The sequence below is a fragment of the Salmo salar genome, chromosome 13, assembly GCF_965601325.2.
Source record: "Salmo salar chromosome 13, fSalSal1, whole genome shotgun sequence".
In the NCBI taxonomy this organism is placed as follows: Eukaryota; Metazoa; Chordata; class Actinopteri; order Salmoniformes; family Salmonidae; genus Salmo; species Salmo salar.
Genome location: NC_138303.1, coordinates 33,346,190 through 33,361,884, shown reverse-complemented (window position 1 = coordinate 33,361,884; position 15,695 = coordinate 33,346,190). Strand labels below are relative to the sequence as shown.

Genomic DNA, 15,695 nt, shown 5'->3' with positions numbered 1-15,695 from the left:
AACCAGCAGTGGAGATATAAATGCACAGCGCACGTACAGACTGGACGCTCCAACATGTTTTTGAATGGATAGAAAATGTAACGGACTACAGTCCTTCGCGGTGAGACGATGGAGCTGCCCATGCGCACCGACGTGTACGAGTTGTTGTTAGCGGTGGTTATGGAGATGAAATGGGACATGAGCAAGCTGTATATTTTTTGGTTGCAATGTTCATGGTAAGATATACTTGATATATTAGTAGTAATACCATACTTTAATAGAAAATACTTTGTATTACAACTGTGGTTTTATTGTGCGTCAGGTGTCACTGTATTTATATTAATTCAACGAATTTTACAATTCTAAATAGGAAAACTGTAAATGTATTCCTTCCCACCGCAGGGACGTCAAACACAAACAATGCAATACCATAGGTAATAGTTTAGAGTATTTAAATGTATGCTACAGTATTTCACTTTTTTTGGGGGGGCATACATTCGACATTTGAAAATATTTTGGCAGAATGATATCCCAGGTTATCCAACACATCTATGCTAGATAGCTATATGGATCATCTGAATATTAGTATGTCAATTCATTGTAAAGTGTAGTTAGCTATCAATGTTTATCCAAATCCCAGGATGAAGATTTCTTCCATGGTTTATGAGCTTAGGTAGCAGCTTATTACAGTGTAGCCTATCTATTTGATAGTGAAAGGTCCTTCCGATAACTCAGGTGATATTCAGTGGTAGATTATGTTAATGTTTCTCCATATTTGATAGTGTGCAGCAGCAAGATGCCCCGGAAGATAGAATTCACGGTGGTCAGCTCCTTCGATCACGAAGATAACTTTAGTGCCAAGGAGCTGATGGTCCATGCACCTACTGTCAATGACTGGAGATCTGCCAGGTAGACACACACACACACACACACACACACACACACACGACAAGCGCACACACAGACACACACATAATTGTCTCGAAATTCTGCTCGGCTGAGGTAGAATACCAGAAATTAATGTAACCAAATAATGTAACAAAATGATGGGTTTTAATGGTACATTTACTAGGCCTACTGATTACACATGTAATGAGAAATTGATTTTAAAAAATCAAAGGGCAAACATTTCACTATTAAATAATTCATGTGCCACAAAGGAGCACATTCTGGAGATCTGAGTCCATGCATTCTGGAGAGAGACGCCCATATCTTCACCACACATCCCTCCCCTTCTTGTCTCAACATTTTTTTTAAATAATATCCTAGGCACATTATCTTAACACATTTAAGGTGCTTTTCACTGACAGCTGCAACTCAATAATCAGTTAGGCCTATTGCCACGCGAGGTGCCCAAATTGCTGGCTTCCCAAATAGGTATAGACCTATGCACTTGTGATTTGAAACAATCCACAGCAGAAGCCTGTATATAATGACGAGATGCTCATGTCTCCGCCCTAGCAATGCGAGTCCTTGTCCCAAAGGCGTGAATGCAGGCGACAAGCTTAGGTCTGCATATTATTACAGATTTTGGGGAGAGTGAGCCCTCTCGCTTTGCCTCTTCCTCTCTGCTGAAACTAGTGAGCGAAACAGTGGCCACTCTTGTCTTACTAAATGTAGCCCAGGTATCTAAAGCGGTACCGGAGCGCCAAGTGTAGGTCCAAGAGGCTTCTAAACAGCTTCTACCCCCAAGCCATAAGACTCCTGCACATCTAATCAAATGGCTACCCAGACTATTTCCATTGCCCCCCCCCCCCCCCTTTTACACTGTTTCTCCTCTCTGTTATTATCTATGCATAGTCACTTTAATAACTCTACTTACATGTACATATTACTTAAATTACCTCGACTAACCGGTGCCCCCGCACTTTGACTCTGTACCAGTACCCCCTGTATATAGTCTCGCTATTGTTATTTTACTGCTGCTCTTTAATTATTTGTTACTTTTATTTCTTAGTCATATTTCATTTTGGGGGGGTATTTTTTTTGGGGGGGGGGCATTTTTTAAACTGCATTGTTGGTTAGGGCTTGTAAGTAAGTATTTCACTGTAACCTGTTGTATTCGGCACATGTGACTAATAAAATTTGATTTGATGCTGCCTGGCCAGACCAAATATGACATGCCATACTCCTTATGTCCAGACAACATTAGATACTTGGTCTACACATACAGCGACAGAGGGGCGCTGTTTTGCTCCCGCGGATGCTTTATCTGAGATTGATGCGTCATTCTATTGGTGTGCGTCTTGGTCAAATAAATTATCAATATTTCAATATTTTATTTGGACGGGCAAGGAGGTACGGTAGGGCGGGCTCAGCCATACCGCCCTGGTACACCGTTACTACGTGTTTTACTTTTCTGTTATTTCTCTATGTTCTTTCTCTCTGCGTTGGTGGGAAGGGCCGGAAGTAAGCGTTTCACTGTTAGTCTACACCTGTTGTTTACGAAGTATGTGATGAATAAAATTTGATTTGACACACACACACGACACACACTCATGCTCAATCCCAAACCGGTTCCTTCCCCTTGGCCCTCCATTTGAGCGTTAACGCACAGCTCTGCTATATGCACAAATGTCCCAAAGCTGAGGGAGTGACAATTATCTAGGGTGTATGCTTAATAAGTGACACAAACAAATATTATAAACTGGGTGGTTCGAGCCCTTAATGCTGATTGGCTGACAGCCGTGGTCTATCAGACCGTATACCATGACAAAACAGTTATTTTACTGCTCTAATTACATTGGTAAACAGTTTATAATAGCAATAAGGCACCTCTCGGGGGTTTGTGATATATGGCCAATATACCACGGCTAAGGGCTGTGTCCTAGCACTCTGCGTTGCGTTGTGCATAAGAACAGCCCTTAGCCGTGGTATATTGGCCATATACCACACCCCCTCGGGGCCTTATTGCTTAAATATACACTGAGTGTACAAAACATTAGGAACTTTCATGACATAGACAAACCAGGTGAATCCAGGTCACAGCTATGATCCCTTATTAATGTCACTTGTTAAATCCACTCCAATCAGTGTAGGGGAGAAGACAGGTTAAAAGATTAGACAATTGAGACATGGATTGTGTATGTGTGCCATTCAGAGGGTGAATGGGCAAGACAAAATATTAAAGTGCCTTTGAATGGGGTATGGTAGTAGGTGCCAGGCTCATCGGTTTGAGTGTGTCAAGAACTGCAATGCTGCTGGGTTTTTCATGCTCAACAGTTTCTCGTGCATATCAAGAATGGTCCACTACCCAAAGGATATCCAGCCGACTTGACACACCTGTGGGAAGCATTGGAGTCAACATGGGCCAGCGTCCCTGTGGAATGCTTTCAACACCTTGTAGAGTCCATGCCCTGACGAATTGAGGCTGTTCTGAGGACAAAAGGGGGTGCAACTCAATATTAGGAAGGTGTTCCTAATGTCTTGTACACTGTGTATGAAGATAACTTTATCCCATTACTCAACAATATGAAAGCAGATCTATTTAAATGGAACAGTCTTCCCATAAATCTTACAGGTAGAATAAATGTCTTCAGAATGGCCTGGCTCCCAAAGGTTTTATATTTATTCTTGGTAATACCAATTACCCCTCCAAATTTATATGGGCAAATAACAGACTTTATATGGGCAAATACAACTCTGAATAGAAAGGGGAAGTTTTACATCTCCCCAAGTCTGAGGGTGGTTTTAACCTCCCAGACTTGGAATTGTATCATCTCGCCACCCAAGGCTTTTACTTGAGACATATTGTTAAATACACTAAAAAGGAACAATGGGTACATATTGAAGAAATGCGCATTCTCACCCCCAGAATCTTTTCTCATCTTCATAGTTAAGAACACTATAACAATATGGAAGAAAATGAAACGGATTCTACAAGAACCAATATCACTCCCAAAGAACACAACCCCATGGAACAATCATTGCATAGCTTTTCAGAATGTTCGCGATAAATTGGTCCATTTCGAAAACTAAAGGCATAGAAACCGTAAATGCCTTGGTAACAGGAAATACAATTATTTCAACGACAGAATTAAAAAGTGATTTTGGACTGACCATTGTAGATATTTTCAGATACGTGCAACTTAAAATAAATAAAATATTGATTTGTAATCTTCAGGGAATCCTATTTGAGTCAGAAAAATATATTCATATGATAGGTAAGATATACAAAACCTTGCAGAGAGCCAATCCAACTGACAATCTCTTAGGAAAAAATATAAACTATGAACATACAGTAACTAATGAAAACCAGGTAACAAAAATGTACGCTTAATCCAGTATAAACTAATGTATAGAATGTAACCCTAACCCAAAATTCACAAATTCTACAGCACAACGACAGAGTCACGTCGTAATTGTAAAACTAACAATGACTCAATAATTTATGTCTTCTAGGAATGTTATGAACTTGAAAGGTTCTGGCCAGAGTTCGAAAGTTGGCTGTCAGAAGTATTATAATGTAAATTTACTTCTAATCCATCTGTCTGCATATTTCGAGATGTCATATGCACACACTGGAGATAGGGGTGAGAACAGGTGGATCTGGGCAGAAGTGATGTTGATAAAAAAAATTGCCGTCTGTATGTTGTCTTTTGTATGTGTATGTTTTGTTTATTTAATAAAAAATAAATACAAATACAAATAAGTTCCAACCTCACTTGTTTCTTCCACAGGTTCTGTCCATACCCTCAGGAGGTCACTCTGCAGTTGGCAGGGCAGAGTCGGGTCCGTAAGATGCTGCTGCTGGCCCACCAGTACCTGATCTCAGGCAAGATAGAGTTCCACATCGGCGACAGACTACCAGAGGCCCACTCACCTAGTCTCTTTGGAACCCTCTGCAGATTAGGGTGTGTCAGTAGAATCAGCGAACAGAGATGTCTGACCAATACGTACAGGGGTCATATCCATTAGGCACCAAAAGGAAGAAAATGGACTGAAACAGGGAGGGACTACCTGAACTTGTCCCATAGAAAATGTGTGCCCTGATGTATATGCGTCTGGCTTACTTGGATGGAGCATCTAGCCTGGATGGCAGTCTGTTTCTGCTGTTCTCTATGTTGTTGTTGTAGTTATGATTCTATGGAGCATGGTGGTGGGAACACCAAGGTTGTAGGTTCAATTCCCACTTGACGCACATATAGTGATTAAACATGTTGAACTTCAGCATTGGTTATTGCTAAGTAACTATATTACTATTATGATATACACTGAGTGTACAAAACATTAGGAACACCTTCCTACTCTTGAGTTGCACCCCCTTTAGCTCTCAGAACAGCCCCAATTCATCGGGACATGGACACTACAAGGTGCCGAAAGCATTCCAGAGGGATGCTGGCCTATGTTGACTCCAATGCTTCCCACAGTTTCACCTGGATTCACCTGGTTAGTCTATGTCATGGAAAGAGCAGGTTTTCCAAAGGTTTTGTACACTCAGTGTGTAGGCCTACATTTTCATCATTTACTGCATTTTTGTTACAAGAAATGTCCACAGTAATAGGAATTGGTATGCAAATTTTGCCATAGGTATGTTTCTATATGTTTCTCTATGTTTGTCTATAGTCTGTTCACATGGATGCCATTGGAACTTACCTCCGGATAACCTTTCACAGAAACCATGTCAACCGCTGCAACCTTTACAACCAGGTACTCCACTATGTCACACTCACAGTCAATCATTACCTACCGGTACTACACATAAAGTAATTCCCCATAACCTGTTGATTGAACTTACATACTACCACATTCATATCATTTCATTGTTTATTAGATCTTTTTTTTATAGGATTTTGTTTATCATTTCAGGTTGCATTGGTTACTATAAATGTTTTGGGAGATTATGTGGATGGCAATGCTATTGACACAATTGTAAGTGGCTGCTCTTTAACATGTGTAGGTGTTCTTTCGTGTTTTATTTTACTGGATATTTAAGGTGCAGTACTACTGTGAAACACCAGATGGAGCTGCTGTGTTTGTGAGGCTGCCAATGTGAAGTCATTGGTTGTGTCCGAATACCCACACTAGTGTACTTAAGTGGGCGGCAGGTAGCCTAGCGGTTAAGAGCGTTGGGCCTGTAACCGAAAGGTCGCTGGTTCCAATCCCGAGCCGGCAAGGCGGAAAAATCAGCCGTTCTACCCTTGAGCAAGGTAGTCAACCCCAACAACAACTGCTCGGGCTCCGATGACGTCGATTATGGCAGCCCCCCCCGCACCTCTCTGATTCAGAAGGGTTGGGTTAAATGCGGAAGAGACATTTCGGGTTTAATGTATTGTTGTGCAACTTTCTTAAAAATAATGTTTTATAGTATGTTGACATTTTGAAAATAGTACTCTGAATGGATCATCTAATGTGCGATTGCATTGACTCCCACCATTTGTTCATTATGGTACAGCGCGTCACTTTATCTGATTATCAGCTGTACATAAGAAAATACGAGTGATTATTAAACGCCGAAATGTAGTACTCTAGTATGTGTATTCCGACACAGCCATTTACTTGAGACATGTTTTTATTGACATGACTGATTTCATGACTTGTCCATAAGCATTTAATCGAGGACAGTGAGTATAGCACATGAAGTGTTAGTCGATGGTACAGTAAAATCAAAAGCATTTTGTGCTTTATATGACTATAACCATATACACATTATAGGCCTACATTGATCTGCATATAATCATAGTTGATATTTCTGAATATTATTGATGTTATAATATGCGTCCATAATGTGTTTATGTAAAAAAAAAAAATATATAGAAAAACACATTTTCCACTGTTTATGTAACTGTGTGTCAGTGTATGTTTACAGTATGCACACAGACACCTGTTTTTCTTTTTGTTAGAGTGTTGCCTGGTTCCATGGTGGTCACTGTGTGTGCCTGTATTGCCGTGTGTGTGTCTGCCCTGACGGACGTGGGGCAGGAATGTGGTAATCAGACTCAGAGGGCAGAGTAATCACAGAGGAGGCCGTAGCCAGTGTAATCAGATAGACCTGCGGACGGACAGCCCCTGGAGGAGAGTGGCCCAGCTCCGGGTTGAAGTTTCCCCTTGCTGCAGATCCAAGATCAGCTTCCCCTCCCCAAGCCTAACCTTAACCATTAATTAGGAAAATGCTAAACTGACCAAAGATCAGCATCTAGGGGCAACTTCACCCTACAACGAGTGGTCCAGCCTTACCTCTCCAACACACAGGAAGGCAGATTCCACAGGACAAGCTCCACATTGTTGCTCTCTAATCCCACGCTTAAGCACCTCCACCATGGCCACAGTGTTAGCTGGCCTGGTTATCTCTCAGAGCTTTAGTGTTCTCACTGTTCCATGTATGTTGTGATTGTACAGATGAAACCTATAGAGTGACATATTTAAGAGTATGGAGTGCTGCATGCAGTACTAGTTCTGGTCATATCATTGAGATGTGTAGATGTACATGAATTGACGAGACTACTTGTGGTAGATCACCTATCTCTGATGACTTGCCTCATCTATTATATACAGAGTTGAGTAGTCCTCATATCAAGTCCATGTTACTGTTAGTTCTCTAATTTACTAGAAAATAAAGGAAAGCCGCACACTCTAAGAGCTCAGATGCAAAAATTTAATCACCAACGTTTCGACAGCGAAGCTGTCTTCATCAAATTTTTGCATCTGAGCTCTTAGAGTGTGCGGCTTTCCTTTATTTTCTAGTGTTCTACTCCGCTAGCCAGCACCTCGCCTTTAAAGGTGTGCGTTTCTTTTTTCTAGATAGTTCTCTAATTTACAACTAGAATATGCCCCATTTGGGTTTCCATAATAATGAGTCAGTTGGTTGTGATTGTTGTGTTTTACTGAGCAGATGACCTGTGCCTTTTGGCTGTGTGTTTTGAGGCCTGTCATTGAGAGAGGTTAATTGTACCTCTGTTTGCCCACAGCTAAGCAGAGAGAAGCTGATTGAGCACTACCTTAACAGCAGTCAGCATGTGACCGCCTTGGTTGCAACATACATGGGGTAGGGTTGAAGGCTCATTGGCCTGTGAAGTGCTTTGTGACAATGCTGTTTAATAAAAAATAAAAAAACATTAGCCTGGAAGTTGACATGATTGCGACTAGAGGTCTTCACGGGTCCACCCGAACCCGAGTACCTGAGACCCGCCCCGGGACACAAGCGGGCCCGGGTCCAAAATTGTTACTTTTCCCTCGGTTTGATTGTCATCGGGGCTATGTAACTACAGCTGATAGACCCGAATGGACCCGACCACGGCTCTGCATAGCCTGTAGCATATTTATTTTACGCTAATTTGGTGAATTCATTGACTTATAGAAGGGCTAGCCAACATATAAAGACAGTTTCATTAATCAGAAGAGCAACTTGGCGTATAAACATTGTCAGTCGGGTACGAGAAGACCTCTAATCACCACTGTTTGCCAGTTCAATTGTTATGTTTTTCTCTTTAGCTTGGGCTACAGTCTGTTAATATAAATGGCTAACGTAGAAGCCCAGCAATCCAGGCTAAAGAGAAACACAAATTACACTTAAATTGGAAAAGTTGTCAAATAGTCACTCTGAAATGTATAAAAAAAAAGCAATATCCCATAGATGAAAAAAATGAAAAACATCAACAACATGTAAATGACTGTACTAACAATAATCTGTACAGAATATTTGTTTACCTAATCACACAATATCAGGTAATATTTTGAATACCTAATTTGGCTAATAGGGGTACCTAATAATCTACAAGTGTAAACCGAGGCTACAGTATGTTCTATGCATTAAAAGCGTCTCTATCCCATTGTGTCTTTCAGTAAGTGTGAGTCCATCTCTCCTCTGGATGACCTGGCTTTTGACATGTATCAGGACCCCGAAATAGCCCACATCATCCACCTACTGGATGACAATAAGCAGGAGATGGTCCGTCAGGAGAGATAAGAGTTCGCCAAAACACTCAAGCAGGCTATCGCTGACCTGCAAAAGGTGCTTCTAGGGTCTTTCGGTGTGGAAATTGAATAAAAATACCCAATACCCCATTTCCCCTTGGAACTTGTGTGTATCTGAAAATATGTATTGCATAGTTAGATATACATTGTAGAATATTAGTGAAGACATCAAAACTATGAAATAACACATATGGAATGAAGTAGTAACCAAAAAACTGTTAAACAAATCAAAAGGTATTTTATAATTGAGATTCTTCAAAGTAGCCACCCTTTTACTTGATGACAGCTTTTCACACTCTTGGCATTTTCTTAACCAGCTTCATTAGGTAGTCATCTGGAATACATTTCAATTAACAGGTGTGCGTTGTTAAAAGTCAAAAGGCAAAAACCATCAAGCACTATTATGAAACTGGCTCTCATGAGGACCGCCACAGGAAAGGAAGACTCAGAGTTTCCTCTGCTCCAGATGATAAGTTCATTAGAGTTAACTGAACCTCAGATTGCAGCCCAAATAAATGCTTCACAGAGTTCAAATAACAGACACATCTCATCATCAACTGTTCAGTGGAGACTGTGTGAATCAGGCCTTCATGGTCGAATTCCTGCAAAGAAACCACTACTAAAGGACACCAATATGAAGAAGAGACTTGCTTGGGCCAAGAAACACGAGCAATGGACATTAGACCGGTGGAAATCTGTCCATTGGTCTGATAAGTCAAAATCGTCTGTCCTCGATTGCAACACTTACTACCGAGTTCCAAACTGCCTCTGCAAGCAACATCAGAGCAATAACTGTTCGTCGGGGGCTTCATGAAATGGGTTTCCATGGCCGAGCAGCCACACACAAGCCTAAGATCACCATACGCAATGCCAAGCGTCAGCTGGAGGGTTGTAAAGCTCGCCGCCATTGGATTCTGGAGCAGTGGAAACACATTCTCTGGAGTGCTGAATCACGCTTCATCATTAGGCAGTCCAGCAGACGAATCTGGGTTTGGTGGATGCCAGGAGAACGCTACCTGCCCGAATGCATAGTGCCAACTGTAAAGTTTTGGTGGAGGAGGAATAATGGTCTGGGGCTGGTTCTCATGGTTCGGGCTAGGCCCCTTAGTTCCAGTGAAGGGAAATCTTAACATAACAGCGTACAATGACATTCTAGACGATTCTGTGCTTCCAACTTTGTGGCAATAGTTTGGGGAAGACCCTTTCTTGTTTCAGCATGACAATGCCCCCGTGCACAAGCGAGGTCCATAAAGAAATGGTTTGTCGGGATCGGTAGGGAAGAATTTGACTGGCCTGCGCAGAGCGCTGCCCTTAACCCCATCAAACACCTTTGGGATGAATTGGAACACCGACTGTGAGCCAGGCCTAATCGCCCAACATCAGTGGCCGACCTCACTAATGCTCTTGTGGCTGACTGGAACCAAGTCCCCGCAGCAATATTCCAGCATCTAGTGGAAAGCCTTCCCAGAAGATTGGAGGCTGTTATAGCAGCATAGGGGGGACCAACTCCATATTAATGCCCATGATTCTGGAATGAGATGTTTGGTGAGCAGGTATCCACATACTTTTGGTCATGTAGTGTAGAGAAGCTAGCATTGCATTACAAATGTACACATAAAGTATACTCAAAATATAGTCGTTGAATTCATCTTTTGACTTTTTCACTTCCTTATTGATTTGCAATTTTGCAGTCTGATTTTGTCTGTGTCTGTAATCGTAGTCATTAAACATTGTTCAGATTTCTGTCACCAACCACCTATGTGTACGCGGTCGTCATACCAACCATGAATACTTAATAAGCACAACAGCTGCGGTGAAGGCCAGTGAGTGTTTTTTCTTTGTTGTGACAAACCAGACGCTAGCCTGTAACCAAAGAACGGTTTCTTCCCAACCCAAAAGCCTCTTAGCATTGCATACACTGCTGTTGCCAAGGTGATCTAGCCGAAACTCTCTCCATAGCCCCTTGATTGCATAACTCACACCTATGCAGGATTGATAGAAAAATATATTACTACATATTGTCACATACTTGAAATATGTCTACTACTAATTGTCTGTCACATTAGTAGCTAATGCAGTAGACTTATATAAATATATGTGTTACCTGGCACCGACTAGCAAGCTCCCTCAGTTCTATGAAATTTCCCAGTAAAATGACACATTGGACTTACTGGAACCTATGGGCTGTGTCCAAAATGGCAGGCTATTCATTATGTAATGCACTACTTTTGACCAGAACCCCATGGGCCCTGGTCAAAAGTAGTGCACTATGAAGTAAATACAGTGCCTTGCGAAAGTATTCGGCCCCCTTGAACTTTTCGACCTTTTGCCACATTTCAGGCTTCAAACACAAAGATATAAAACTGTAATTTTTTGTGAAGAATCAACAACAAGTGGGACACAATCATGAAGTGGAACGAAATGTATTGGATATTTCAAACTTTTTTAACAAATAAAAAACTGAAAAATTGGGCGTGCAAAATTATTCAGCCCCCTTAAGTTAATACTTTGTAGCGCCACCTTTTGCTGCGATTACAGCTGTAAGTCGCTTGGGGTATGTCTCTATCAGTTTTGCACATCGAGAGACAGACATTTTTGCCCATTCCTCCTTGCAAAACAGCTCGAGCTCAGTGAGGTTGGATGGAGAGCGTTTGTGAACAGCAGTTTTCAGTTCTTTCCACAGATTCTCGATTGGATTCAGGTCTGGACTTTGACTTGGCCATTCTAACACCTGGATATGTTTATTTGTGAACCATTCCATTGTAGATTTTGCTTTATGTTTTGGATCATTGTCTTGTTGGAAGACAAATCTCCGTCCCAGTCTCAGGTCTTTTGCAGACTCCATCAGGTTTTCTTCCAGGATGGTCCTGTATTTGGCTCCATCCATCTTCCCATCAATTTTAACCATCTTCCCTGCCCCTGCTGAAGAAAAGCAGGCCCAAACCATGATGCTGCCACCACCATGTTTGACAGTGGGGATGGTGTGTTCAGGTTGATGAGCTGTGTTGCTTTTACGCCAAACATAACGTTTTGCATTGTTGCCAAAAAGTTCGATTTTGGTTTCATCTGACCAGAGCACCTTCTTCCACATGTTTGGTGTGTCTCCCAGGTGGCTAGTGGCAAACTTTAAATGACACTTTTTATGGATATCTTTAAGAAATGGCTTTCTTCTTGCCACTCTTCCATAAAGGCCAGATTTGTGCAGTATACGACTGATTGTTGTCCTATGGACAGAGTCTCCCACCTCAGCTGTAGATCTCTGCAGTTCATCCAGAGTGATCATGGGCCTCTTGGCTGCCTCTCTGATCAGTCTTCTCCTTGAATGAGCTGAAAGTTTAGAGGGACGGCCGGGTCTTCGTAGATTTGCAGTGGTCTGATACTCCTTCCATTTCAATATTATCGCTTGCACAGTGCTCCTTGGGATGTTTAAAGCTTGGGAAATCTTTTTGTATCCAAATCCGGCTTTAAACTTCTCCACAACAGTATCTCTGACCTGCCTGGTGTGTTCCTTGTTCTTCATGATGCTCTCTGCGCTTTAAACGGACCTCTGAGACTATCACAGAGCAGGTGCATTTATACGGAGACTTGATTACACACAGGTGGATTCTATTTATCATCATTAGTCATTTAGGTCAACATTGGATCATTCAGAGATCGTCACTGAACTTCTGGAGAGAGTTTGCTGCACTGAAAGTAAAGGGGCTGAATAATTTTGCACGGCCAATTCTTCAGTTTTTTATTTGTTAAAAAAGTTTGAAATATCCAATACATTTCGTTCCACTTCATAATTGTGTCCCACTTGTTGTTGATTCTTCACAAAAAATTACAGTTTTATATCTTTTTGTTTGAAGCCTGAAATGTGGCAAAAGGTCGAAAAGTTCAAGGGGGCCGAATACTTTCGCAAGGCACTGTATGGTGCCATTTGGGATACCAGCTAGTAAACATTAACGATTCCATCCATGTAATACCGTGATGCTCTGGGGGCATGGCAATGACCTGTTGCATAGTAACCACAATTTAAGGAGTACTTAACTATTTTTATTTCATATGCGGTCCTGTTGAACAACATAATATATAGTTTGACATCTGGGCCTTTGGTCGTCCATTCATGGACATCAAAATATTTAAACACAAAAAAATAACCTTTGAAAACCACTCTCTCTTTATCCATTCATGTGCCTCCTTCCTTCTCCATCTGTCCCCATGTGTGACTGGGCTAGGTAGGAGAATGCCTGGGCCGATCCAACGTGGAGAAGCGCTGTGCCATAGAGAAGGAGGACTGTGACACGGCCAAGAAGAAGAAGGAGCAGATGGAGGAGTACAGGATGACAGTGTACCATCATCTGGAGGTCCACAACCTACTGGACATGGGCATGGTCAGCAGCTCTATGTGGCTTTTTGGGTCATTTCAATAGTTGTGACTGGGAACTTAAGTTAATGCCTTGTTTTGTTAATTTATCTTACTTCCCGAGCCCTTATCACAGTCAAGACAGACCTACAGTACAGCACCTTCAGAAAGTATTCAAACCCCTTTACTTTTCCCACATTTTGTTGTGTTACTGCCTGAATTTAAAATTGGCCTACACACAATACCCCATCATGTAAAAGTGCAATTATGTTGCCAGAAATTTTTACAAATTAATAATTAATTAAAAAAATTAAGCTGAAATGTCTTGAGTCGATATGTATTCAAACCCTTTGTTATGGCATGCCTAAATAGGTTCAGGAGTTAAACATGTCCTTAATAAGTCACATAATAAGTTGCATTGACTCACTCTGTATGCAATAATAGTGTTTAACATGATTTTTGAATGACTACCTCATCTCTGTACCCCACACATACAATTATCTGTAAGGTCCCTCAGTTGAGCAGTGAATTTCAAACATGATTCAACCACAAAGACCAGGGAGGTTTTCCAATGCCTCGAAAAGAAGGGCACCTATTGGTAGATGGGTAAAAAAAAACATCCCTTTGAGCATGGTGAATTACACTTTGGATGGTGTATCAACACACCCAGTCACTACAAAGTTACAGGCATCCTTCATGAGGGATTTCACCATGAGGCCAATGGCGACTTTAAAACAATTACAGATTTTTCAGAAGTTTCAAGTCTGTAAAAGATCACTGTAATAACCCCATTACACTTAACACACTCAAAGTATGGAGGTCAGTTCAACATTTCCTGGGAAGGTCCAAACTAACCTCTGCTCTTACCCCAATTCATAACAACCCAGATTTTGGTCCAGGATTGCTGGATGCTGGCTTTAACTTTTGGCTTAATAAGGTCATACGCAGACTAAATGACTTATTTGCTGATAAGATTTTATTGTCATTTGAGCAGATGGTCGAGAAATATCGACTCCCAAAGCAGGACTTTTTCCGCTTCCTACAAGTAAGACATTATATTCTGAAGAGCACCAGCTTAATTGGCAACCCTGATATGTCTGTCATTGAAAGAATGCTTTTTTTCCCACAAAGGAAAATGTCTGTAAGTGTGTTTTATGATGCTTTAAGGTCCTTTTCTGATGTCGACACACAGAGGATGAAACAAGTGTGGGAGAAAGAATTGTCTGTTACTATTGACAAAGAGATGTGGGAGGACATTTGGAAATATGCAAAAACAATATCTATATGTAATCGTACTAGAGCAATTCAATTAAGAATAATACACAGATTGCATATATCCCCAAATCGCAGACATGCTTTTAGCCCCTCTTCCTCCTCTCCTCAGTGTCTTAAATGTAAAACTGATACAGGCACCCTAACACATTGTTTATGGTCATGTACCAAAATACAAAGATACTGGTCTGGTGTTCTGCAAGAAATTGAAAAGATCCTAGGGGTTGATCTAGAATTGGACCCAGTTTCTCTACTGTTAGGTCTCCCCAGTAGGCATGTAACTTCTGTGGGTAAGAGGAGGCTTTACAACATCCTTACCTTCGCAGCGAGGAAAAACATCCTTTTACAGTGGATTAGTGATAAGGTTCCTTCTATTAAAGATTGGCATAAGATACTATTTCAATGGGTGCCACTGGAATATCTGACATGTACATTGCATTCTAAGACAGATCAGTTCTACAAAGTATGGGAACCTTACCTAAATTACCTAGAACCTGAAGTATCAGCTATTATGCTGCAAGGATTCTCTTAGAATGGTGGTGATCTATGCATTTCAGAGTTACACTGTACGTTCCATGTGGGGAACCTAACTTCTTGGTTTAAACGGAGCTTTTTTGTTTTTAATTTCTGTTTGAATGTTTGTTTAAAATGTATGTATTGAGAGACGCAATGATGGGGATGGGGTAAGAGAAGCGCTGAGCGGGGAGAGGAAAATGGTGTGTGTGTGTGTGTGTGTGTGTGTGTGTATATATGTGTGTGTGTGTGTGTGTGTGTGTGTGTGTGTGTGTGTGTGTGTGTGTGTGTGTGTGTGTGTGTGTGTGTGTGTGTGTGTGTGTGTGTGTGTATGTATGTGTGTACGTGCGTACGTGCATGCATACATACATGCATACATACAGGTATGTGTAAGTGAGTGCTGTTTTTTTGCTTTGTCTTTGTTGTTGTATCTCTTAATATGGGTGAAAATTGTGAAACTCCAATAAAAATACTGTTTCAAAAAAATAAAAAAATTACAGAGCTTATTGGCTGTGATAGGATCAAACTGAGGATGGATCAACAACATTGTAGTTACGCCACAATACTAACCAAGTTGACAGAGTGAAAAGAAGGAAGCTTGTACAGAATAAAAATATTTAAAAACTTGCATCCTGTCCTCAACAAGGACCTAAAGTAATACTGCAAAAAA

At 41.2% G+C, this 15,695-nt stretch overlaps 1 protein-coding gene and 1 pseudogene across 2 annotated transcripts; both read left to right on the top strand.

Annotated features, from left to right (window-relative positions):
* Window positions 1–82: 82 nt before the first annotated feature.
* On the top strand, window positions 83–5,148 carry LOC106566926 (centrosomal protein of 104 kDa-like). Its single transcript, XM_082960001.1, has 3 exons — window positions 83–215; window positions 769–888; window positions 4,659–5,148. The coding sequence occupies exons 1-3, from the start codon at window positions 109–111 to the stop codon at window positions 4,894–4,896; spliced, it is 465 nt and encodes a 154-aa protein (XP_082816127.1). The 5' UTR covers window positions 83–108; the 3' UTR covers window positions 4,897–5,148.
* Window positions 5,065–15,495, top strand: LOC145850349 (centrosomal protein of 104 kDa-like; annotated as a pseudogene). Its single transcript, XR_014379937.1, has 6 exons — window positions 5,065–5,094; window positions 5,545–5,628; window positions 5,788–5,850; window positions 7,887–7,963; window positions 8,761–8,929; window positions 13,113–15,495. The product of XR_014379937.1 is annotated as a centrosomal protein of 104 kDa-like (transcript).
* The last annotated feature ends 200 nt before the right edge of the window (window positions 15,496–15,695 follow it).